This window comes from Benincasa hispida, chromosome 8 (genome assembly GCF_027475165.1).
Source record: "Benincasa hispida cultivar pf3 chromosome 8, pf3_genome.v1.1, whole genome shotgun sequence".
NCBI classification, from domain to species: domain Eukaryota; kingdom Viridiplantae; phylum Streptophyta; class Magnoliopsida; order Cucurbitales; family Cucurbitaceae; genus Benincasa; species Benincasa hispida.
Genome location: NC_143485.1, coordinates 15935084 through 15960104, shown reverse-complemented (window position 1 = coordinate 15960104; position 25021 = coordinate 15935084). Strand labels below are relative to the sequence as shown.

The following is a 25021-nucleotide window of genomic DNA, read 5'->3' as shown; positions in this document are numbered from 1 at the left end:
TACGTATTAGTTTAGGGGTAATTGCAATTGGTAGTATTTTATGTATAACATCATTTAAAAAAAAATTACAAATATAGACAAATCTATGAGCGAATCGTTGATAGATTCTTACCATTAATATGTTCTATCACTACTATTTAAATTTGGTCATATTTATAATCTTTTTACTTTATGTTATATCTATTAATACTTTGGGTCTAATAGGCAAAGTATGAAAGAATAGGAAATGAGTGGTTGAGTTAGGTGGAAAAGCAACCAAGCTTAGTTTCATGGCATCCATATGTTCCAGATTCCCCAATTTCGTCAATTTCTTCACTTCACTCCCTTGATTTTACCCTAATCATTTTTTTCCCCTTCCCAATTTCCTCTCTCTTATTCAGATCCGGAGGTTAGACAAGACGAAAAAAATGTGTCCGCTGAGATTTATTCTCATATTTCTCTCAGCGACTCTCGCCGGCTTCTTCCTTCTCCGGAATCTCAAATCTCCGTCTCAAGATTTCCAGGCCGACGATAATTCCGATTCCCACTCCAAGGATCTGGATTCCAATTCCTCCTCCTCCTCCTCCTCCAAGGTTCTTCTAATTAATTCTCTTCCATCGGAATAATCTTGCATTTCCTTTTTGTAATTTCTTTGTTTGTGTCTGATCGGAACGATCTGTTTAAACAGCTCTCATCGGGGTTCTGGACGGTGGTCGATATGGCCAGCGGCCGCTACTTGTGGAGGCATTTGTTTTCCTCGTCGGAGAAGCCTTCTGATTGACGACTGTTTCCGGCTAGGGGTTTTGTTTGGGTTAATTGTATTGTTTCCCTCATCTTCTTCTCTTGTATATGTCCGGTGGATGAATGATATACCTATTTTTCCCTTTCCGCCTTTGAGTGATTTTGTAAAATGTTCAGAAATGCTCGATCGCAAACGCTTTTGATTTCAAGAAATGGAGGGTTTATTATAAGATCAGATCAAAATTAAAGCAATAAAATTGCAATTAAGACAATGAATCTTAATCATTGAATCGTCCATTCGTTTACGGGAAAGCCGATCAAATTTCCTAATTAAATTGGGGTGGCCGGATAAACAACTTTAAATTAAAGTTAATTTAATTTGGTTAATTAGAAAGATTCCTTACGTATTTTTAAAATAAAAGTTAGGGCAACCCAATGTTGAGAGGGGAACCCCTAGAATTGTGAATGCCTTTACCTTTTTTTTATATTCAAAGCAATTTGGATCATTGGTTCCCAAGTTCATTTCACCGGAAACGATAATCAATGACAGACTGAAATCTTTTAATGACGAACAATTGCTCTCAGAAAAGTATTTATATTCTAATCTGAAAAAACTGCGGTTTTCGATGCCATACTCACATGGACATGTTCAAGTCCTTTAGGGCAAAACGGTAAATTCACGAACCGATTCGATTGCTGTAATGAACCGATTTCAAAATCTAAATACCTTTTCTTTTTCATATTTATCGCCAACGGCCGAATTGTATTTTTGAGTAAATTTTTCATCTGAGAGAGAGAGAGAGAGAGATGCGGAAGAGGAAAGAGAGACCGGAAATCTCTAAAACCATGGCTGTAGCAGAGGAGGAGAAGGAAGACGATGAAGATGAAGAAGAAGAAGAAGGGAGCAACGAAGTGAATGGCTTCTTTTCGTGCTATCTCTTGGCCTCTGCTTGCCCTCGTTACAAAGGCCATACCTATATCGGGTTTGAATCTTTCCCACTCCATTCAAGCATTTTTCTGTTCTTGCATCCTTAGATCGGATGTTCTATTTGCTTTGTAGATTCCCAATTTTCAGATTTCTTTACGATCTTTGGTTCGGTTCTTTTGCTTCCTGCATAAATTGAGTGAGGGAAAACATAAAGAAATTTGGGAAATTAGTAACTCCATCGGCAGTGGATTGATGGGATGACTGTTTATATGGAATTTTAGATTCACGGTGAACCCGAAACGCAGAATCAGACAGCACAATGGTGAAATTAGATGCGGTGCGTGGCGTACTAAGAGGAAGAGACCTTGGGAGATGGTCTTGTGCATTTATGGCTTCCCCACTAATGTCTCTGCTCTTCAGGTTACATTTCTAGACTTTGAGCTCTAAAACTAATTTGATTGTGCATCTTTTATACTCGATTGTTTTCTACTAGCTGAATGACACTTCGATGATTATGCAAATTATTATGAATCGACAAATAAAGAAAACAGAGAACGTAAACAAGAAAGAATCGACATAGAGATTTACGTGATTTATTAATAGTGCATTAGTTGCGTCCCGAAAGAGAACAATTTACTATTGAGTGAATAATAGAGATTACAAAGCAATGGAGCCTCTATGATGAGAAAGTTTATATGGTGCACTACTCTAAACCACGGATTCATCTTAGGTTTTCGGGCTTAAAATTTACCAAAATGTGTTGTTGTTTCCCTCTTTAGCCATTTATTTTCTTGCAAGTTTCCAGCAGTTCTAGAATTTGATGTTCTAACTATGGCTGCAGTTTGAATGGGCGTGGCAGCATCCTAATGAGTCATTGGCTGTAAGAAGTGCTGCTGCAACTTTCAAGTCTCTCTCTGGAGTTGCTAACAAAGTTAAACTTGCATACACAATGCTCACACTTCCTGCTTGGTGTAGGTACGACGTATGAGAAAATATATATAATTCTATCAAATTTTTCTGCAAAATATGTTGGAAATGTGAAGATAATCCTCCATATCAGTAAGGAAAGGGAAAATTTTATAATATATTAATAAAGACAATATCCTTATAACTGTGAGATTTTTGGGACGAAACCAAAGATTAAGTCTGATAGGGGCAATATCTTACTATTGTGAATTATGAAGAAGCAACAAACTGATGTAATTTCAATCAAATTTATCTGCTAAACTCTCTATTCACTATTTTCTCCTTATCCTTGCAGTTTGAATATAACTGTAAACTACTTCTCAACAAAGTACATGAAGAATGCGGCTGGTTGCCCGAGTTTGCCAAAGCATATGAAGGTCCAAGTTTCCCCCATCAATGAGCTTCCATGCTATTCCGAAGGAGATCAATGTGTACTTGAAAACGAAGATGATTGGGAGTATAATAGAGAATGTGAAGAAATTTGTAGTTTTCGAGTATATGGATCAATGAAAGAAGTTTCAAATGAAGTTCCTCAAAAGTTAATGGATCATCAGGCTAGTACAGATGGAAGACCTCGTGAATTGCATGGATGCGATAAAGAATTTGAGAATAATGAACAAGTGCCACCTTCTTCATGTAATCCGTCTTATATTGATGCAGGTATGTCATATGACTTGCATGGATGTGATGAAGAACTCGAGGAGGATGAACGAGAGCCAGCTTCATGTGCTCCGTCTTGTATTGTAACAGATATATCTAGGACTGAAATTATCATTGATGATGGAGATGAAGACCAAATAGAAGGGACTGGTATGAACTTGGAACAGCAACTTTGTAGGAAGAATTTATCATCAGGAATAGCTTCTGAAATCAGCAAAGTTTCAAGGTGTAATATTGAGCTTCCTCCTGTTGAGTATGAGGTTATAGATGTGTCTACCCCGTCTCCCGACTGCCGAACGAATTCGCATAGAGTCAAGAGAAAAGTTACTTCTGGTAGGTCTGAGATCATTGATTTGACTAAATCTCCTACGTTTATCCAATTGTAGAACGGCAGATGAATTTGGATTCCGCATATAATATAGGTCGGTTTCAAATGACTTTTCAAGTGCTTGAAAGGTGCATTTTGCCGTGAGGATGTAGTATTTGTGTACTGCTGCAGATAGCATTTTCTCAACCCTTTCAGAGGCAACGTGGGCTCAAATTTGGTTGACAAAATATAGAGGGGAATGTTGTCAAGTTATATATTCTATCAAAAGCCATTTTAAAGGGAATCAAGTGTGAATAAGGCTTGTGTACTAGAAGAGAACGTGGTATCAATTAACTTGTTCCAAACGATCAAGTACAGTCATTTGAATAACAATGACGACATTTAATTTGAATAACGTTTTCAAAATTTGTATCTATATAAAAGCTATGTTTGAGATTTCATGGCGTGGTCAAAAAATTCATAAATATTCTATAAAATATCATAAATAGAAGGCTCAAATAATAATTTTAGTTTTGGTTCATTTCGGTCTTTCTAGTATTAAAATGTTCATTTTGATCCTTATTTTTTTAACTTTGATTTATTTTAGTCTCTATACTTTCAAAATGTCCATTTTGGTTCTTGAACTAAAAAAAATGACCATTTTATCCCTTTATTTTCATTTTTTTTTTAATTTTAAATGATTCATTTACGAAAATACATAGATCAAAATTAATCAAAGTTAAAAGTATAATGGTGAAACTGGATTTAAAAGGGGAAAGGCAGATTTTCACCATAGGTTGGTGAGATTTGGTTTAAAAAATTCTTATGGACTAGAGAGAGAGGCATTGTAGGGTAAGAAAAATTGAGGTCCCAATAAGATAGGGAAAGAGGAAAACCACAAAAACAACCTGAGAGCTTTATTGAGTCATTGGTGGTAGCAATTGATTTGGTTCTTTGAGGTATGGATGGTTCTCTCCTACCATTTTTCTTTCCCCCCAAAAAGGAGGCAATAATGACAGGCATAATATCACATTTTGCCTGAATGAATATTGCAGAAACAACACTTGAAGAACCAATATCGACATTGTGGCAACCATCCATCAATTCATCAGAGCAGGTACATATTTTATAGATTTGGCTGAAACTGTTTTCTTTTGTTTCCGTGTGTTCCTCCTCCATAGATTTTTCATAATTTATTATGTTAATTTGAAATTTGAATGACTATTGTGTTTATAAAATGAAGTTTATTAGGTTAGATTTCCCATATAATGAAGTGTTTTTTTAAGTTGGATCTTAATTAAGTTGTTAGATCCTAGATTAGTGATCAAGTAGTAATCTGCCCTCTTCATTTCTGCCTTTGTTTTGGGGTCAACACTCAAACACACACATGGACATCAGCAATTCATCAATATCATATGCACATGTGTGCTCACCTTTTTTGTCTTTCACATTATCATTGACCAACTATTAATTTATCATGACTTGCAGTAACTAAATATATCTAAAGATTTGAGAGATTATGATATTTTATTTGAAACTTGACCCATTCCCATTACAAACTATTAATTAAAAATTAGGAAAAATAATAATTTATACGGGTTAACTTTTGGGTTAGTATCAATTTACACCCTCCATTATGTGCCATTTGAAAAAAATCATATATGAAACCTATAATTGGATCAATTAAACTCTTAAACTTTCATATATGAATCCATTTAGACTCTTAGACAAAAAATCCATTGAAAACCTTTCATACATTTACTCAAATCGTCCATTTTGTAAAACCGACATTTGAAGAAGTCTTTACATGTTTGATAATTAATGCATTGATGTTTTTCAAAAGTAATCATAATGAAGAGTCTAAATTGATTGTTTTATGAGAATTAATCCACATGATATTAATCAAATGAAATTTAGAGAATGGTGTAAATTGATACAGTTATAAAAATTTCATTCATTGTTTGTATCGACAAACTCCAAAATTTAATAGTATGATATATATATATATATATATATGTGAAAAATATTTAAGTGCAAGTAGCACTCATCTTTGTGCATCTTACCAAATTGTCCGATCATAATTTGTCATGTGACAGATTCTTCTTATTTATTTCTTAAAATATTTTAATTCTCTTTTTATGTAATTGATGAGAGTGAGATGCATAAAGATAGGTGCACTTTGTGATGCATCCGAGTACTAACCACTAGATATATATATATATGGATACTGGAGTTGGAAGATGATGGTGAGAATTGAAATAGGGAGAGAGGAAAGATGAACCTGGGAAGAAATTCAGAAGATTTGGGAGGAAAATCAAGGAAGATGAGGCTGAAGAAGCTGAGAACAAGGGACGACATGTCGTTTGTGGAAGAAGAAGATTACCACACAGGAGTATCAGCCTCAGTTCCATTCAAATGGGAGTCAGAGCCAGGAACTCCCAAGGCTAATTTCCATGAAAATGGGGCAATACTTTCTCCTCTAACTCCCCCACCTTCCTATTTCTCCAATGATCATAATATTACTAATTCCCCTCTCACCCATTTTTCTTCTAAGCCCATTTCTTCTAAGTCCAATTTCCTCAACTCTGTCTTCAGAAAGCTTTCTGTGAAGCCCACTCTGCAGCCTCCTTCCCCCGCAGGTTCTTTGTCGTCCTCCTCGTCTTCGACTTCTAGTAGCGAAAGACGGAGATCAGGAAGCCCTAGGAGATTGTCGTTTGATTCGAGGGTGGACGATGACGACAACGACGATGACGGCAATGTAGAATCACCTGTTTCTACTTTGTTCTTTGGACATGGAAGTGATAAAGGATGTTACCCAAAATTGGTCAAGGTATTTACTAGAGATTCTAAATGAAAACAGAGTTGTATTAGGGAGACTTTTTTTTTTTTTTTTTAAACAGAGAAATATGCCTCTCATTGCTTGATCTAATGAGAAGAGCTACATGTGATGTTGTTTTTTTTCCCTTTTTTTTTTGTCTTGAGTTTAACCTTTGATGAGAGGGGATGGAAGCATTAGGACTTGGGAGCTTCATGTTGTTCATAATCTTCTTTCATAAACAAAAATGTATCCATGCACATATTTCAATTCCATCAGTGTTTTTGCGTTCTTTTCAAGAAGAAAATCAGTTGTTATGACGAAAACGAAAATGACAAGATAAAGAATAAAAAACAAGAAGAAATCGATACAGGGATTTACGTGGTTCACTACCAGTATATTAGTTATGTCATAGGTAATAGAATAGAACAATTTTCTATATTGCATCTCTCTAAATCCTAGGTCCATAATCATAAAAAACATATAATACAAAAATAGTTTAGATTTCAAGGCATTTCAACACTTGCACTAAACAATAAACAAGTAGGACAATTGGTGAGATTATTTAACATGAATGTGACACTGAATTAGTTTGTTGATTCGAAAATATTTTTAATAATTCAAACTCAACTTTAGTAGTATAGTATGAAAACTATGTTTAAAAGTATATAATCACTACAAGAAAAACCACCTTTATTAACGTTTGCAATTTTAAATATTTGATGTTTTTATGAAAAAAATGTTAAGAAATAGGTGGTTTTAAAGAAAAAACGTCAAGAATTGTTTTAAAAAAGTGGAGGTTTCCGAAAAATATTGTACTTGACATTTTTCAAGAATATTAGAATATATAGGACAACGTTGCAACGCTACAAATTTTGACGGAATGATTTTAAAGATATGGTTCGAAATGATTGAAAATTACTCTCAAACCTGTGGTAAACAATGAATGTGAATTGTTAATTGGGAAGAGAAGAAAAATTGGATGGGGTAGTATTATAGTTATAAAATATAATGAAGAGAAATATGAAAGAAATATATTAAAGAAACATAATCAATCATAATGGAAGAAGGTGTGGGAGAGAGTTGAAGATGATATGAAGGCCATGGTGATGAAGGACAGTGTTGACAATATATAACAACAATTTTCAACCACAAATTATTATATTAAATGTATATAAATATTAGTATTTTAAAAAAAAATGTATTTAAATTTAAACAAAGATCTATCTTACCCATTCACTCTTGACAATTTCAAGTCAACTCTCTCTCTCTGTGAAAAATAGGGTTGAAATTGATGAGTTGAATTATTTCATGGCTTTGTATATGTTGGATCACTAGGCTTTGATGAGTTCAAAGCTTGAAATACAAAGCTTTCTAAGGACTAAAGTCTAAAACAGGCATGCCATGAAATGAAGATTCAAACATTTAATTTAAACCAAATTAAAGCCACACTTTTATACTTTAATAGTGACTTATGTTTAAATTATGTTTTAATTTGAAAATATAGCAAAAAAAAATGAATTGAAGTATTTTTTTCATTTTTCATTATTTATTTTTACCTTCATTAGTATATCGACATGTATACTAATAATATATCTAATGTAATTTATGTTATGTATATCAATCAATTGATATATTTTATATTTGATATATTAGTCAATTGATATACAAAATTTATCGACCAACAAGTACTCGTGCATTTTTTATTATTTGTAGATTTAACTTGAATCCTTATTCATTTGTTTCAAGGTATATTAACTTTCTAGTATATTATAAACAACTTATATAATGGTTCAATTCATTATTTTAAATGAATGTTGATTAGCTTTTGATACGCCCAATGTCACACCTAATATTGAATTCCGAACGAGTGTTGATATACTACCTAATATATTTGCAAAAATAGATTTTTAAGAAGTATTAATATATTAATAATACGCTAATGTTATAGTTGATGATTTGAATTACTATTGCTATACTAGCTCATAAACTATAGATACGGTAATAATATATTTGAAATTTGATTTTCAAAGGAGTGATGATATAATATTGATACATTACTTAAATATTTTTAAAACACCGACATTGTATTTGACATGTATTTAGAATGAATGTTAATATATACTACTGATATACATGAATTGAATTTTTTATTGACTACAAATATACTATTGATATACTAATTGTTATATTTAAATGAATTTTTTATGAGTATTATAAACTACTAATATAACAATATAATAGTTAGTATTGTATTTTGCACGAATTATGATATACTATTGAATCACTAATACACTAATGATATATTTGAAATGCATCTCGAATTAATATCAGTATACGATTGAATAACCAATCTTATACTTTAAGTATATCATTGTGAAAATTGGTATATAAACAATATCATTGATGTATTTTTTTTTCTCTATCTCTAAATCTAGTATACCGATCATTTGATAGTGTGCTGATATATGAAGTATATATGTTATACAACTAATATACCAAATTAAATGTGATGGATATGTTATCAAAATCTTGAAAATTGAATAAATTCACTAATATACTTCATACTTGATATATCAATTGATATAATTAATACAATTAAATTCTATCAAAATCGTAAATGCAATACAACAAACGCCAAAACCTAAATTAAATACAACTTCATATCAAAATTAACAAAAAAATAAAAAATAAAAACAATATTCACCATAATCGAAGAAGCGATATCCACCCTAACATAATTAAAATCATGATTTATTAAATTATATAAATGATATATTTTATATTTGGTATATCAATTTATCAAATATAAAGTATATAAGTTGATTGATACATCAAATATAGAATGCCTAAGATACAGAGAGTAAAATTAAAATAAAAAGAAATTAGTAAATCATATTTAACTTAGAAAGCCATTGCTAGATTTTGGCTCCCCATTACAATTTTCCTTATTATTGAATAGTAAAAACAAACATGCAGAAGGAGAAAAACAGAGTCGCCGCCAGTGATATGAAGGATGGACCAAAACACAAACAGAGCTAAAAAAACAGAACAAGATTGACAATTTGGAGTCACAACAACAACAAATACAAACAAACAAACAGAGCTAGGAATGTAATAAAAAGGAGTTAAGTAATTAGTGAATTTAATTAATTTTGCGGCAGTCGGAACGAATCTGGCCGTCGGAGCCAGTGAGTGGGGAGAGGTTGGACATCTTAACCATGGCGGCGGCGAAGTCGGAGAAGAAAGCAGAGGAATCGGAGACGTAGGAAGTGACATGAGAATCGGCGGAGGAGTTGCTGAAGAGAGCTTGGTCGGAGTGAAGAAGGCCTTTGTTTTGGACCAAATTTTTGAAATAAGCGTTGTCGAATAAGGATTGGGTTTTGAGATCCAAAGGGGTAAGATTTTGGTCGTCGCCGGAGAAAGGGCAGTTGGATCTTAGAGAGGCTGCAAAGTCTGGATCAATGGTGGTGGTTTCGTTATGGGCCCTTACTCTGAACATCACGCATCTGGCTTGTCCAATTGTGTGAGATCCTATCATTGCCATGGGTAACACCCTTTAATAATTAAAATATAGAATTGCAAATATAGTCAAATCTATCATATAAATTATATTTAATTATATTATGATTAAGTGTATAGCAATATATTATTGGTTCGGTATTTTTATTGGTTTTTATAATAAAGAACTTATCCGAACTAATACTTTTTTATTTTCTCCAAATACAAACCAAGAAGTTCAATTTATATTAGGTTTGGTTTGGTTTAGATTTTAGGTTTCTCGGTTTGTTGTTGCACTCCTACTATATGGTCTATTATTGATTTCAACACTCTTAGATCGCTCTGGTAACCATTTCATTTTTTATTTTTGGTTTTTTGAAAATTAAGCCTATAAACATCTCTTCTACCTTTAAGTCTTTTTCTTTCATGCCTACTTTTTACCATTATTTTCGAAAACCAAATCAAAATTTAAAAATTAAAATATATATATATATATATTATATATATATATATATATATATATATATATATAACTGGTTTTTGTTTTGAAAATTTGACTAAGAATGTCAAAAACGAAATGGTACCAAATGGGATCTTAGTGTATAATAACATTTTTGAATAATTGCAAATGAAGCAAAATCTATCTATGATAGACTCTATTGTTGATAGATTCAGATGGTCTATCATTAATAGGTTTTGAAAGCTGTTTTAAGATTTGTTATAGTTGCAAATTCTTTTACATTTTGTTATATTTTTTAATATAATATTTTAGACATGATTGTTATATTTTTTACTAACGTTCCTCGATTCATTGGTTATTGATGAATGGGATCGATTTATTATAAAATAGAAAAAAGAAAAGGAAATTAAAAAACCTGAAAGAGCGACCAATTCTTTGGTGTTGAAGCCTTTGTTGGAAAAGGCAGAGATGAGATCGGGAAGGTCAAGGAAAGGAGAAGGAAGATCGTTGTTTGCGGTGTCGAAGCTGGCAGTGGTCGAGTCACTCCGCCCAAGTCCCACTACCCACGAGGGTCCCCCAAGCTGCAAACCCACATCCAAAACCATCAATTCAACACTTCCCATCCCTATACATTCTTTGATCGGAAATTTTTATCGGTAGAAAAAATGTCAAACTATTTATAAAAATATTTTAAAAAAATAGTGATAGATACGGATAGACTTCTATTAGCATATATAAGTGATAGACTTCTATCAGTTTTTATCACTTATAGACACTAGTAGAATTATATCAACCTCTAACAAAGAAATTAAAATTTTATTATTTTGCATAAATAGTTTTTCTTATTTTTCTATTTTTGAAAATCCTCCTTCTTTTAAAAGAAAATTAAATATATCAATTTATATTGGGTTGTATCACTTTGAATTTTCAACTTTCGTAACGGTATCAATTTACGTTGGAAAATATTGTGGGAGACCTATAATTGTATCATTTAAACTTCTAAATCATGATAAGGGAATTAATTTAGATAAACAAGTTTGTTTTGTAGAAATATTTTTGAAGATATATGGGAATACTTAGATAAATTGTGTTCTATCTTATATAACATATTTGTTTTTATAATTTGAATTTCTTTTTAAATTGATATAATTTTATTGTTTTATTTGTTATTTTTCTCAATAAAATAATTTATATCAACTTAAAAAATTTTAGAAAATAAATATTAATTCACATTTGAATAACTTTTTTTAAAAAAAAAAAAAAATTACAATATAACAAAGAGAGCAATATACATAGTTGACAGCATTTATTTTAATTATAAAATGAAAATAAAAAAATGATATTTATATATATATATACATCAAATACATTTCAAATTATTGTTTACTTGGATTACAGTTTTAAATCAACTACCAAACACATATTCAAAAACATGAAATAAAACTTCTTTTTCATCAAATATCTAGTTTTCAAATTATCTACCAATCTTATCAAGTTTTCAAAAACTTGTTTTGTTTTTTTAATTGGATTAAAATTCAAATTCTTTTTTTAAATAAATGTGTAAAAACCATATATATGAAATTTAAAGGAGAGTAAACATAAATCTTAAAAATTAAAAAAAGAAATCATTGTAAAATAGGACTTTAATTAATTACTTTTCAATGAAGCTATAATATTTATATAGAGATTAGAATGCATGAATTTGAATTTTGATGACAAGAAAAGTTGAACTTACTGCAACCACCGAGTCTCGAGCTGCAAGGGACAAAATATCAGCACAAGAAACCACAGACGGACAAGCGGCCTCTACCAGCGTTTTTATTGAGTCAATCACCTCAAAACCTCTCAATGAATCTTTGTTTGGGATTGCCGTCTTTTCCCCTGTGAAGTTCGACGTGTCATCCAGTAATACTGACGCATCGCATCCCTGCATGTTACGTATAATCATTCATCATCTCTACAATATTTTATTAAGCAACACTAGAGTGTATCTTAACAATAAAAATTATCTTAAAATATAAACTTTTCTATTTTATTTATGCACGAGAAAAATATAAAGTAGGAGATAAGTTTAAGATATAGAACACATGCATTGACAAAGCAATCGTGAAAATGGAGGCGAAGCAATGATGCTCCCATTCTATATTCCTTGTCCACTGCTTTCACGACTTCACGTCGGACAATGGAGAGTAACTTTGAACATGAACTCTTATAGTAGTCAGGGGATAAACTGCCAGAGCTCAAAGTTATCAATGAAGCAAACACCAAAACACACCACAACTTGCTGCATTTTGATTCCATTAAATTATTGATGTCTAAATCAAAAATGTTTAGATTTTGTTAGGAATGTTGCCATCTCAAACTATGAATATATAGTGCCCCAAGTTCTAACTTTGTTGCATCTTGGCGGTTTACCTTTTGTACAAAGTCAAGTTCAAATGTTGAAAATTTGTGAACAAAACAGAAAGGAAAATGAATTTCATAAGCCTAAACCCACTATAAATGGGATTAAAGCAATAGTGTGGGTGGGTATACCAAATCTTAATTATTACTTTATCTGGGTTTTTTTTTTTTTTTTTTTGGGTTTTAAACACCTCAATTTGAAATTTCATTGACTATGTAAGCTTCCACATTTTCTTAATTAATCATGGGAAAATTCAACTAGCTGAATTCATTGAATAGTGATTTTAATATCCTTGAACAAGAGAATGTTGTGATGTGTAGGCAGCACTGATTGGGGTAAGTTTTAAGTAAATAATAATGTGAGTGTGTGAACAGAATGCATATTAGGAATCTCATAATTGGTCAAATTATTAGTGCTTTTAATTCTATATTATTGCATTGGTAAATGTAAGACTAAGGAGATATTCAATTCCATGTTTTTGCTAATCCCCCAAACTTTAGAATCTTCCATGCCTAAATCAGTGTAACAATTTTCAAATGTAATTATGGACCGCAAGGGTCACAAAGATTCATACAAGCCTTGTTGCAACTTACAACTTAGAAAGCGGATATTAATATTTCGTTTTTGAAAATTAAGCTTCAAACTTATGAAGTCTAAATGGAGGCTGAAGAAGTTTCTAAGCATCATTTTGCAACCCCTCTCGCAAAGTCCTGCCATGAATATGTCAATACCAATCGATCTATGATTTTCAAAATCGATCATTAAACTAACCCGATTTCAACACAGATAGTATTGGGTTATGAAATCAAGTAATGTAAATCGATTATATAAAAGACTGCTTAGATAATAGAAGCAGTTGCAAATGTAACAATCAAGCTCAAAGTATTAACCGATATATCACAATGCAAAAAGAAATATAGATATAGCAAAATTTAAATTCAACTCTCAAAGTCTATCGCGTCTACCAGTGATAGATTATATTGTAAATTAGAGTCTTTCATGATTATCAATGGTAATTCTGTTATATTTTCAATTCTTTAAGAATGTTTTTTTTAAAATGAAAATCACAACTTTCATTGAGAAAAAAATGAAAGAAGTCAATTCTTTAAAAAACTTGTTATACACTTAAGCCACGTTTACCAATCTGTTATGAAATTGATGGAATCATAATGGAATTCCCTTGATAGATCAATTATAATGAGTCACAATCACACACGTAATTGAATTGTTTTTTATCACATTTATTTGAAATCATAAATTTGTCACAGTTATGATTACCGTTGTCGTTTAGGATCAGACGGTGATGGTAACAATAAATGTGACAAATTTATAACTCTCATAGTATAACAATACAATAACGATAATAATTATCATAATAACAGTACCAATAGCAATAACCATAATAGCAACAATATCAACATAATTTCTAAACTTGATTGGATTGAACACCTTCTACTTGTTAATCAATTTACATTTTTTATTACAGATTTAGAAATATGCTCTAAATTTTAGAATAGACACAGAACAAAAGTAAAGAACACCAAATTTGATTATGAGATCTTCATTTCGTATTACCTTAAACGTTACAAAGTCCTACGCATAATAGCATAGCCCAAAATGTAATGGAACCATCACGTCCACAGGATTAGCCCAAATTCAATTATATTCTAACGGCCCACGGTCCATGACCACACCTGCTACGGGACTGGGAGAGTAAAAATGGTCAACGGAGCAGTACAATGATTAAGCAAATCTGTGTCTACAAACATCACACCACATCATATATATCTCAATCTATCAATTACTGTTGCCTCTCGGTTTTTGTCCAGTCTAAGAAAATTATGAAAACAAAAATTGGACCAATCATGGCTAAAATTCACTTCCTAACCAGGATGCCTATTATTATTGCACAAAAATCAGAATACAAAGTTTTCCTCCTCCGCACCAATAGGTTGTAATCTATCTCCCATCTCTCGAATAGCAGCTGCAGTAGAGTCATCTATGCCTAGCAAATATTGCAAACGAGACAAATTCTCATGCGTCGGCTCACTCTTCGCATATACAGAGTACAGATCGGCGAGTTCTTCAGACACGTCCCATGATAAAGGTTTTGATGGAACAGCTTTGTCACATGCGAGAAGATCATTGAGAGATGATACCTAAAGAAAATAAAAACACCCCATTACACTTGGAATCTAGGGAATAGTACTGACTAATTTAGGTCATATATGATAACCATTTGGTTTTTTGTTTTTGAAAACTAAGCCTACAAACATTTTTACCACTCTAGATTTCTTCTTTTGTTGTCTACTTTTTACACTATTTTCAAAAATCATGCCAAAATTTGATAACTAAAAGAGTAGTTTTAAAAAACTTATTTTTATTTTTGAAATTTAGCTAAAAATTCAACTCTGGTACTAAAGAAAGATGCAACATAGTATTTTCAATAACTAAAAACCAAAAACAAAATAGTTACTAAACAGAGTTAATCAATTGATATGCATAACATCAATCTTAGTTGTTAGTTACCCTACAATGGAAAATTATTAAAATGAAAAATATCTTACCACCCCCTGACGGTTCCTCTGCCTCAACAGTGCTACGGCCTGAATTAACGAGTTTGACAACCTGCTTTCTGCCAGCTCGTGTACAACTCCTTTTGCCTTCTCAGCATTAATGTTGAGGTCCAATGGGATTTTCTCATAGACCTCTTCTTCATCAAACTCACCAGTGCCGGATGAGAAAATGTCATCCACGGTCTTTTTGAAGAGGTTCTCTCGCAATCTCTCGGATATCATGCTATCTAAATCAACATTTGCTTCCTTAAGTTCTCTAATCTGCTTAATGTTGAGCCGTCCTTGACCAACAGCAGTTTCAATGGCAGCAGCCATTTTCGTGGTTGTTATGCTCTTAATGATCTTATTGGCATATTCGGAAGGCAACCCAACTTGCTTCTGCAACTCATTGAGCTGTTCTACCCTGGCTTTTGTAAGTTGACCATCAGCCAAAATTACCTCAGCCTGTTGCTGGAAGGCCTGCTCAGCTAGGCTCCTATGTACTTCAACAATCTCCTTAGTGGTTAAACCCAAAATGTTGCCTAGCTGATTTAGTAAAACGTACTCGGAATCATCCTTCTTTGTTGTAATCTGAGCACCAAATGGAATTCGAGTAACTTCACCAGTTAAACAAAAGAGCAAATAAGTCTTGTAAAGGTCAGACCGTTCTCTTTCTGGCAGGTCATCCTTCAAAGTTATCTCTGTCTGACCAGGTTTTCCCAATCTTGCAGAAAGCTCTTTGTTTGGTCTTATTTTCTTCAAAGTCTGAAGGGATTCCCATTCCTCGTCCTCCTCAAGCCGTTCCTCTTCTTCTTTGATAGGCTCTTCCAACAAGGCATCAGCATCAGCATCAGCAGATTCCCCTTTTATATCAGCCACCAAGTCTGTCACAACTAGCGTATTAAAAGCAATCATCTTCTTAAGTTCTTTTGCTGCTTCAGTACGATTTCCAACTGCACGAGCTCGCTTTATATAGTTGATGAAAATCTTCCGAACCTTCATGCGTTGGGTAGTACAAACGGAAACAGGATGAGAGCACAAAAATTTAACTCAAGTTATTGAAAGAACACATGCTAGGTGATTACTCACTGCTTTGCTTGCTATCGACATGGCAGCCTCCCTTGTCAAGCGCAAGCCATGAGCTGACTTCCTCACCGATTTCTTTATATCCGCATCATAACCATCAACACCTGCAGCAATGGCCTCCTTTACAACCTGAGAAAAAAGATAGAAACATTAGTCTTGACATAATAGAGCTGGAAGTTCCAGCAGATGGTGTGTCAAATTATAGAAAGAAACAAGTCTGATTCCTTTATAGAAAATCCACAACCAAGAACTTAATAAGTGAAAACGAACTGTTAGACACCAAGGCCTTAGGCATAATAAACAACAAAGAGAGATGCCAAAATATCATTACCTTTTCAAACAAGGAACCACAAATATCTGTATGTGCCGCTTCGACAGTCTGTTGAGGTATGCAAAGCAAAACTCTCAGCCTCAGTAGCGCCGATACATCCTCATCACTCAGCTCTCCATCAGCAACACATTGCTGAAGCTTTTGTCGATAGATCTCTTCATAACATAACAGGTAATTCCGAAACAATAGTAAAAATGATAGGTGACTTATAAAATGGCACTTGCAAAGATAGATAAAGATGTATTAACTAGCTGTATGAATATTAGGATAGCTCAAAACGGAAACTAATTGTTGACAGCACAGACCAAACATAGGGGAGCCAGATCCAACAAACAGTTGCATCATCTAAAATAGAATACCTTCATGAATCTCACTGGCCTTCAATGGATCAAAGTGAAGCTCCTCACAGAGATTTTGGAGGAAAGCGGCTTTACTATCTGCTATCTCCAAATCACCACCACTAACGGACTGTGCAAGACGTTTGCGATAAACCTTTGAGGTAACATCAAGTGTAATGTTTTCTGCTTCTCGTTTCCCTAAACCAAATATATTTCTCAGCTGATTCAAGGCTGCGAGCTGAGAGGGAAAAAAAGAAAAAAGAAAAAAAAACGTTTATTATTTATCCTTTATAGTGGGGAGAAAAGTTATTTGCAACAAATCAACTACCAATAGAGAGATAGACAAGCACTGCATTGGCCTAATGAGAGGATTCTCAAGAAAATATTTGTAACAATCATCAGTCAGAGAAATTTAATGATTTATGGTTTTAAGTTTGGGACCACGTCTAGATGGTAACTTCAAACAAAACTTTTATTGAACTTTTGCCAGTTAGTTTTCCAAGTGTAATTATTTCTTGAGAACAATAATTTTAATTCTCTTGATCATATGACTAATCCACACGGATTTTAATAGAATTGCCGTGCACCCATATAAAGGGAAAAAAATGAAAAGAAAAGATAATCAGCAGCCTAACACAAGCCTAAAATATAATAACTTGCACCACTTTGGTATACAAAGTGTGAGGAATTAGCATAAAGAAAGTAATCCTTGTTTTTTTTAAATGAACAACTTTCATTGAAAAAAAAAATGGAAGAATACAAAGCGAATAAATAACCAAGCCCACAAAAGAGGGACTCCTAAATAAAAGTGGACTAATCACACAAAATAGTGCCTATAGAATAGTTACAAAAGAACTTCGAAGTTGAAGCCCAAAGATGATGCATAAAACCTAATAAGAGCCCCAAAGATAACTAGGCTCTCTTTCCAACCCCCTAAACGTTCTACTGTCTCTTTCCCCCCAAAGATTCCACATGATAGCACACAGGTCAGCCGCTCATAAGAAACGACCCTTCTCACATATCAATTGATGTAATGAAACTAGCTTGCTAAACTGTTCCTTTTACAGGATAAACATGCTTTGATGATAGCTGATAAACCAATAAGGCTACCAACTCCATAACAGTAAAAATCATAGCAATCTTCAAAAACTGACCAATAGATATTCAACAATATGTCTTAACAACTTGATAGAAATTATAGCATTGCAAAATAGGAATGAATTATTAAATCTGACATTTTAGGATTTGAACTAAAAGCATTTACATTTACATTTAGAGAATGATTAAGCCTTCAAGAAGAATTAGAAATCATTAGATAACTAAAACAGGTGGGTGGGCAATGTTAAATGATAACCAAGAGTGGTGCATTTTATTATATTTTGGGCTTCTGTTAGAAATATTTTTTCCTCATTTGTTAAATGCTATATTGAGGAGGGCTCGAATGTTTGTTTTTGGGAAGAATGGTGGGTGGGTGATATATTTGTGTTCTTTTTTTGTGTTTATATCATCTTTTGAACAAGATGTTGCATTTCGTGGCTTCTATTTTACCAGGTTCTGATCCTTCCGCCTCTTTGTCGTTAGGTTTCACATGTCATCCGTCCAATAGAGAGCGTGAGATATTGCAGGTCTTCTTACTGTTCTTCAGGGTTAGCAAGTGCTTCATGGGAGAAGGGATTCTAGGCTGTGTAGGGGGTTCTCTTGTCATTCTTTCTTTAGTTTAGTTTGTTGTTGTCCCTTCCCCGCCCCAAACTGCCTCTGCTTTCTTCTCCATCCAGTTCAAAATATCTAAGGAGGTAAATATTTTTGTGTGGTAGATTGTACAGGAAAAAGTCATCACTATGGATCGTGTGCAGAGTGAGTCTTCCTTTGTGTTCTACCTGCAGTGGTGTATTCTTTGTAGGGGTCATTGGGTCAGGTAAAGGACATACATCTCTTGTTCTGGGACTATCAGTTTGCTTGGTCTCTTTGGCTGTGTTGGTCGGAGAACCTTGGCTTATCTTTGGCCTAATCGCAATGGTTAGGCTATTACTGAGGAGGTGCCCCTAAGCTTTCATTTTCAAGAGAAGGGCAATTTTTGGTAACAAACTAGTTTTTATTATTATTTTGTGGGAATCTTGACTCGAGAGGAACGATATAATTTCTAGAGAGATGGAGAGGTCACGTGACAAGGTCTGGGAGGTGGCAAGATTTAATATCTCCTTTGTGGGCGTCAATTACTATCCTAGTTTATTTTATTGGATCAGAGTCCTTTTTTATAGTTTCTCATGGTCTCCTTGTTGGGTTGATTTTTTGTATTTTGTACATTCTTTCATTTCTCCCAATGAAAAGCTCAGTTTTTTACCATAAAATATATTAAAATAATAAGAGAGAAGGTGAAACAGCGATATTGAGTCCAATCTACATAATACATTATTATATTATTGTTGTCGTCGTCGTCATCATCATTATTATAATAGGTTAAGCTAGTGGCTTTAACTGATTTAGACCCTACGCAGACCTCTCAAAAGTCTGGCAAATTTTCTTCGCTCAATGAAAAGACCATATGCCAGTTGCTGGTTTTTTGGGTTTCCCATTCTACAATAGCCAGCAAACATGGGCACAAATAACTTATGAGGCCTTGGAAGTGGGAAAGTTGGAATTCGATATCTAGGTTCAATCATCATGCCATCACACTTCTTGGGGTATATACCCTTTCCTCGGTTCACCTTACACCTTGACAAATGCCTTTAAGAGTGCAAATGGTTTATCCTTTAGGACAAGCAGAAGTGGGGAGGACTCAAAGCATTGGTATTTTTTTATGTCTCAGAAAGCTTTGATATCAAAGAATTTTGCAATTGGCACATTTATTTTTTGACTCCCTAGCTAGTGTTTTAAGTGTGAATGACAACCACTCCCCTAATTTGGCATGATCATTTTATACTATATATAAAAAGATAAGTACATGGGTTTGGTATCATTAAATGGACCTTATCTTCATCCATGCGGCCATTAGATAAAGAATCCGTAACATAGGCTCGATAGAGGAGCTTCAGATCATCTATCTTCCGGTCACCATCGTACTCTCCACCTAACCCAAATGAGGGATAAAAGCAAGTCAAATGTGATTCATCCACGAAACTAGAAATGACAATATGGAACTTAAAACCTACCCAGGAGAGAAATTGGGCCAACTCCAGGAGCAAAGCGATTGGCATCTGGATGGTTCTTTAATGAAATAAGCAAACTGTTGAACTCAAGTATCTTATCAAGCTCTTCCACAACTTCTATGACTTCCCGGCTGGAACCCCAAAGTTATTATGAGTTAATAGATAACAACTGAACAACGTAAAGAAACCAAAGACAAATACATATATTCATACAACTATACATATTAAAAGATTGTGTGCATCAACAGGAACCAGCAAAGATGTTTTGGAGACCATTGGTGGTAGGTCGGAAATAGTCAAGCCTTTAAAGATAATTTTTCTACTCCTGAAGAAACTATTAATAGAATCAACTTTCGAGGTTCACGATGGTCTATCCTATCCAAAAATCTTGTTACTTCTCAGCTTTTGAAATTCAAATCAATTGGAGAGTTTTTTCTACAACAACCATCTGGGTAATAGGTAGGCCTTCTTTTCCTAAAAATTTCTACCCTTTTTTTGTGAATAAGAATATTTCTTTTCTTTACGAGGGAAGGAGGGAGAGAGAATCCATCAACGAAACATTAATAAAAAGGAAATCTAATTTACTATATTAGGATGAAAGTTAACAGAAATCTTTGTGGCTTTAAAAATTACTACTAATTGAAACTAGACTGAAGGAATGGTAACCATACGCTGCCCTTGTTCTGGACTTGAGTATATTGAGTGCTACTGATATATTTTCCTCAACCAGCTTCCTTGTATGCTCCTTCAACAAATCATCTGCCAGCTGCAAGAAAATAAACTATAATGTTGGGAGAGACAATTATGAACTCTTTAGAAAAGCTCTTGAAATGAAAAGTTGAGATACCTCATCAGAAAGTCGATACAAACATTGTGCATCTTTGAGGCTTATGAGCTTTTCCGCATTAACATCTAAAAAGATTGCATCAATGACGTACTGATCAGGATAGAAATGGGGACAATGCATCTGAGATGTTGAAGGTCATTTTCCAATAATGATCTGACTTATGTACGTTTCCAAGTTTAATCAATCTCAAAAACTGAATTTTTCCTATCAAAAAAGATCAACTGAAATTTTAACTGAAGTACCTAATTGAAATTATAGTAAGATACCACCGTTTAATTACATTTAATCATCTCTCGACAGGTAAAATGTAGTTTTTAAGTTCGACCCTTTCTGTAACCCAGAAATGTCCTCTTTCCTTTTTAAGACAGGAGAAAGCAAAAACAGAGGCAAACCCAAACCCTTCAGCATTTCAATAAATGAAGAACCTAAGTGTATGCCAAGAAAATCCTGAATGTCCACTTGCTTTACAACATGTTTACCTCTTCCAACTGATTTTAGCTCGGTAATATACAGGCGTTGAGCGTTGTCACGGATAGCAATCTCAATCTGAGTAAAATATTATAAAATAGCTTGTCATGCCAGATGTACTCAATCAAACATTGAGCAAACAAATTGACTACACGACATATCATGGTATCAAAAGAAAGAGAACAATGGAAGCTGTAAGTAAAATATTTAAGTTGAATACCTGAGAATCAGTAACCTTAAAAACACGTTTCCAAGGTAATAGGAAAGATGATGCGTCTCCAAACACGAGGGTTGATACGTATATAAGTTTCTGAAATGCCTGCACTGGAGGTTCACCCTTAATGGTCAAGTTCCATCTTTCAAGACCATGACAAATATTCTCGACCAATAAACCATTCATACACATAGAAAATGAGCAGAGTGACATACCCGACGTTCCTCTATGTCACCATCACGATCTCCAGTTTCAAGCCGTTGCCTAAAAATTCTTCTACCAATCTAGAAACCCAAAAGAATAATTAATGTTCTTTAAAGTCATGCAGAATTAGTTTAACTAACATTAACAACCACGAAGACAACTCATATCTGCCACGTCGCAATGCAGGGACCAGAATACTTACCTCCATATGCATACCAGCTGCATCAGGGTCATCAATGCCCAAGGCACTTTTGAACTTGATGATTGTGTCGACCTCATCACCATTGAGATCTTGACTTCCCGGTGGAAGAACAGAAGACACAAATCTGAACAATTTTTTTCTTAATGAGAAGCAAGTTGTATAAAGAAATTAGATACAGAAAATAGAGGGGGCAAGGCATTATTGAAATTGGTCATTGTGCTGGCCTCATCATCTTTTAGATCATGAGTTCCCGGAGGCAGGAATAGAGAGTAAAAAGCTATACAGGCCTTTTTATTTGGAGGATATTTGAGGCATTGTATCTAGAAAGGTGAAATTAGAGAAATTCTGAGAAGCCTACTTCAATTAGCATGAATCAAAAAGGGAGAATAGTTGCAATAAGTTTTAGCTAGGGAACTGCAAGTAGGACTGACAAAATACCATCTCCCACAAATCGTATTTGTCCCTCTCACCTCCATATAATTTCTTTTATTTTTTCCTACACGGATTTTCTGATGCAAAGCCTTGAAGGCAAACGATGAGAAAATTTAAGGAGTTAGAAAGAAAGGAGTGATATTTTAAAAGCCCAACCTCACAGTGGATGGTAAAATATCACTTCCCTTCTTATAAATAGGAGACTAAATTTCACGGATGAGAGGAACTTACAAGGAACAGACCTACAAAAGTCAAAGGAAGGCCTGTCCAATTGGCATAAATCATAAAAGGCCATATTTATAAAAATCCATATGGATAAAACTACATATCCGAAAACACTAACGTCCCTGAAGAACCCAGCCATGCATAAGTTCCTCTCTTCCAAAGGTTCTTCTACTCCTTACTAACTCGCTTCCCCTAGAAGGGCTCTTTTATAGCAAAGAACCACAAAATCTTAGCGTACCTCTACCTTTGAAACAGGAGTCCACAAAAAAAAATACGTAGCACGTAGCAGCTCTCAAATCTCTAGGGAAAGATACAGGCAAGTACGAATCTACAACATTATTGTATCGAGCTTGAGCATCGAAAACCCATTTTTCCAGTAGTTCATTATGCAGTTGAAGTTCATTTGGGACTTACCGACAATACAAGTCACAAAGCTCTGCGTTAAACGCCTCGTCTTGCTTGCTAACTCCATATCTGAAGATTAACGTGAAAAGGAAGAATTACGATAGAAACATAACCTACTATTGCAACAAAAATGTCAATTCTCAAAATTTCGATCTGAAAGTTCAAAATAATGATGAATGTTAGCAGTTAAATACATAAGTACTTTCGTCTGCTAACAAGCAACCATAGTTGATCAACTCTACTTAAAGCAAAAAGTTCCTGTTCGTCAAGTATATACATCTGAAAGAAACTAGAGGAATAGAAATGAGGAAAAGAAAATCAAACCAACTTTGTGGCAATGCTATCTATTTCCTCCTTCTTCACATTCTTAGGATCATCAAAGCCGGCCACATAATTATGCAAATCGACAGCCGCAACTTCAGGAACACATGAATTCAAGGAGTATACGACGGCTCCACTAGCAGCAGCGAGAGCAGCTGCCCCACCCAAAGCTGCGTTCCGGGAATTACCAAACCGCAGGCCCAGGCCATAACCGGCGGCTACAGCTCCGGCGACAACAATGGCGGAGGTTGCTAATCGTACAGGCGGAGGTAGTAGGTGAACAATAGGCTGAATCCCGGTGAGCTCCTTCTTGCCGCCAAAGATATCTAGCCCGGAAGACGACGAAGAGGAGACGGCTTGTTCTGTAACCTCGGAGGAGGCACGCGGAATTGAGACTTTGAACTGGCGTCGTTTGGTGAGATTGAAGTTTGTGGCTGTTCGAAGAGGGAGAGGACTGAGCAAAGGGCAGCAGTTGTTTGAGAAATGAGAAGCGAGGAGGGTAGAGGGATTCATTTCTCGCTCGTATGTGTTGAGGGATAATTGAGGAGGAAGAAGGTAGATAAGGCAGTGAAAAGAAGAGTTCTCTTGTTTAGGGTATCATTCACAGAGGCTTTTATAGGGTTTAGCGGAGAGCTGATTAAGCGAGCGAGCGAGCGAGCAGGCGCCCAAGGGGATAGAACGGAGGAAGGAGAAGAAGACAATGCAAATGCCACATGATGGATGCCCAATCTTCAATTTAACTAATCAAAAGGGGGAAACTGCAACCCCTGTACTTCTGACATTTTCAATTTTACCCCACATTAAATCCTATTTTCATTAGTCTTGTACATATTATAGATGGAAAATTCCCCCCAACTAACCCAAAACCCAAAAAAAAAAAAAAAAACTTCCATATAATTAAATTAACCTCTTTTCTTTTTAAACTTGTTTTTTACTTTTTAGGGCTTCGGAGTAGTTGGTGGATTCAATCTAATTGTTCGAGTTGTAAATTTATTCAACCCAAATAACCCTTATTCAAAATGAATCCAACTCAATACAACGATGAAACATTTGGTTCGGTTGCTTCGGGGTACTTGATCATTTATTTAATTTTTTTCTAAAAGGAAGTAAAACTTTAATACGTAAAAAATTGATTTAATTATTTTTATATATTGAATTAATAACAAAATTCAATTTTAATTTATTGAATGAAAATTTTCTTTTCAAAGTATTAAAAAAAAATTATTTTAGAAGTTGTTAGAGCATAAATTATCCCAAAAATAATAAAATAAAATAATACATGTATGCATAATTGTATTATAAGTAAAAAAAAATATACATTTCAAAGTTAATAATAAATTCTTATTGGTTTTACGTGAACAATCAATCCAATCTACAAAATTTTCATTTATTTAAACTGAAAATGTATGGGTTGAATTGGGTTGATTAGTTTTTTCATGTCATTGGGTTTTTTGAACACCCCTACCATTTGTTTTACCGATATTGC

General features: G+C 34.0%; 5 protein-coding genes across 8 annotated transcripts; 3 read left to right on the top strand and 2 right to left on the bottom strand.

Annotated features, from left to right (window-relative positions):
• The first annotated feature begins 249 nt into the window (after positions 1–249).
• On the top strand, positions 250–867 carry LOC120083933 (uncharacterized). The gene is made up of 2 exons (XM_039039842.2): positions 250–572; positions 668–867. The coding sequence occupies exons 1-2, from the start codon at positions 408–410 to the stop codon at positions 758–760; spliced, it is 258 nt and encodes an 85-aa protein (XP_038895770.1). The 5' UTR covers positions 250–407; the 3' UTR covers positions 761–867.
• A 660-nt stretch (positions 868–1527) lies between these two features.
• On the top strand, positions 1528–3993 carry LOC120083211 (Excinuclease ABC, C subunit, N-terminal). Its single transcript, XM_039038865.2, has 4 exons — positions 1528–1703; positions 1930–2068; positions 2490–2623; positions 2910–3993. The coding sequence occupies exons 1-4, from the start codon at positions 1528–1530 to the stop codon at positions 3658–3660; spliced, it is 1200 nt and encodes a 399-aa protein (XP_038894793.1). The 3' UTR covers positions 3661–3993.
• Positions 3994–4127: 134 nt separating this feature from the next.
• Positions 4128–6703, top strand: LOC120083212 (uncharacterized). 4 transcript variants are annotated; one of them, XM_090316515.1, is made up of 3 exons: positions 4128–4540; positions 4637–4698; positions 5844–6703. In XM_090316515.1, the coding sequence occupies exon 3, from the start codon at positions 5857–5859 to the stop codon at positions 6433–6435; it is 579 nt and encodes a 192-aa protein (XP_090172641.1). In that variant the 5' UTR covers positions 4128–4540; positions 4637–4698; positions 5844–5856; the 3' UTR covers positions 6436–6703. The 4 variants fall into 4 exon arrangements, with proteins under 4 accessions (XP_090172641.1, XP_090172642.1, XP_038894795.1 ...); XM_090316516.1 differs by having other exon boundaries at positions 5815–6703; XM_039038867.2 differs by having other exon boundaries at positions 4128–4698; positions 5815–6703.
• Positions 6704–9194: 2491 nt separating this feature from the next.
• LOC120083601 (cationic peroxidase 1-like) lies at positions 9195–13154 on the bottom strand. Its single transcript, XM_039039421.2, has 4 exons — positions 12449–13154; positions 12093–12284; positions 10773–10938; positions 9195–9930 (listed from the first exon to the last, which is right to left on the bottom strand). Exons 1-4 carry the CDS (start codon positions 12656–12658, stop codon positions 9542–9544), a joined length of 957 nt encoding a protein of 318 aa, XP_038895349.1. The 5' UTR covers positions 12659–13154; the 3' UTR covers positions 9195–9541.
• A 1327-nt stretch (positions 13155–14481) lies between these two features.
• Positions 14482–24297, bottom strand: TIC110 (translocon at the inner envelope membrane of chloroplasts 110). The gene is made up of 15 exons (XM_039038343.2): positions 23543–24297; positions 23224–23283; positions 22153–22276; positions 21962–22030; positions 21753–21851; positions 21544–21610; positions 21065–21129; positions 20889–20983; positions 20221–20348; positions 20038–20138; positions 17093–17309; positions 16734–16888; positions 16406–16531; positions 15329–16312; positions 14482–14920 (listed from the first exon to the last, which is right to left on the bottom strand). The coding sequence occupies exons 1-15, from the start codon at positions 24046–24048 to the stop codon at positions 14678–14680; spliced, it is 3039 nt and encodes a 1012-aa protein (XP_038894271.1). The 5' UTR covers positions 24049–24297; the 3' UTR covers positions 14482–14677.
• Between the last annotated feature and the right edge of the window lie 724 nt (positions 24298–25021).

Coding starts and splice junctions, on each gene's coding strand:
- LOC120083933 (XM_039039842.2), top strand. CDS start 408: ATGTGTCCGCTGAGATTTATTCTCATATTTCTCTCAGCGACTCTCGCC. Junction 573..667: donor CCTCCTCCTCCTCCTCCAAG/GTTCTTCTAATT, acceptor CTGTTTAAACAG/CTCTCATCGGGGTTCTGGAC.
- LOC120083211 (XM_039038865.2), top strand. CDS start 1,528: ATGCGGAAGAGGAAAGAGAGACCGGAAATCTCTAAAACCATGGCTGTA. Junction 1,704..1,929: donor AAAGGCCATACCTATATCGG/GTTTGAATCTTT, acceptor ATGGAATTTTAG/ATTCACGGTGAACCCGAAAC. Junction 2,624..2,909: donor ACACTTCCTGCTTGGTGTAG/GTACGACGTATG, acceptor TTATCCTTGCAG/TTTGAATATAACTGTAAACT.
- LOC120083212 (XM_090316515.1), top strand. CDS start 5,857: ATGAACCTGGGAAGAAATTCAGAAGATTTGGGAGGAAAATCAAGGAAG.
- LOC120083601 (XM_039039421.2), bottom strand. CDS start 12,658: ATGGAATCAAAATGCAGCAAGTTGTGGTGTGTTTTGGTGTTTGCTTCA. Junction 10,939..12,092: donor CTCGAGACTCGGTGGTTGCA/GTAAGTTCAACT, acceptor GTGGGTTTGCAG/CTTGGGGGACCCTCGTGGGT. Junction 9,931..10,772: donor AGAATTGGTCGCTCTTTCAG/GTTTTTTAATTT, acceptor TGGCAATGATAG/GATCTCACACAATTGGACAA.
- TIC110 (XM_039038343.2), bottom strand. CDS start 24,048: ATGAATCCCTCTACCCTCCTCGCTTCTCATTTCTCAAACAACTGCTGC. Junction 16,889..17,092: donor GGCCAGTGAGATTCATGAAG/GTATTCTATTTT, acceptor TATGTTATGAAG/AGATCTATCGACAAAAGCTT. Junction 16,532..16,733: donor GTGGTTCCTTGTTTGAAAAG/GTAATGATATTT, acceptor CTTTTTTCTCAG/GTTGTAAAGGAGGCCATTGC.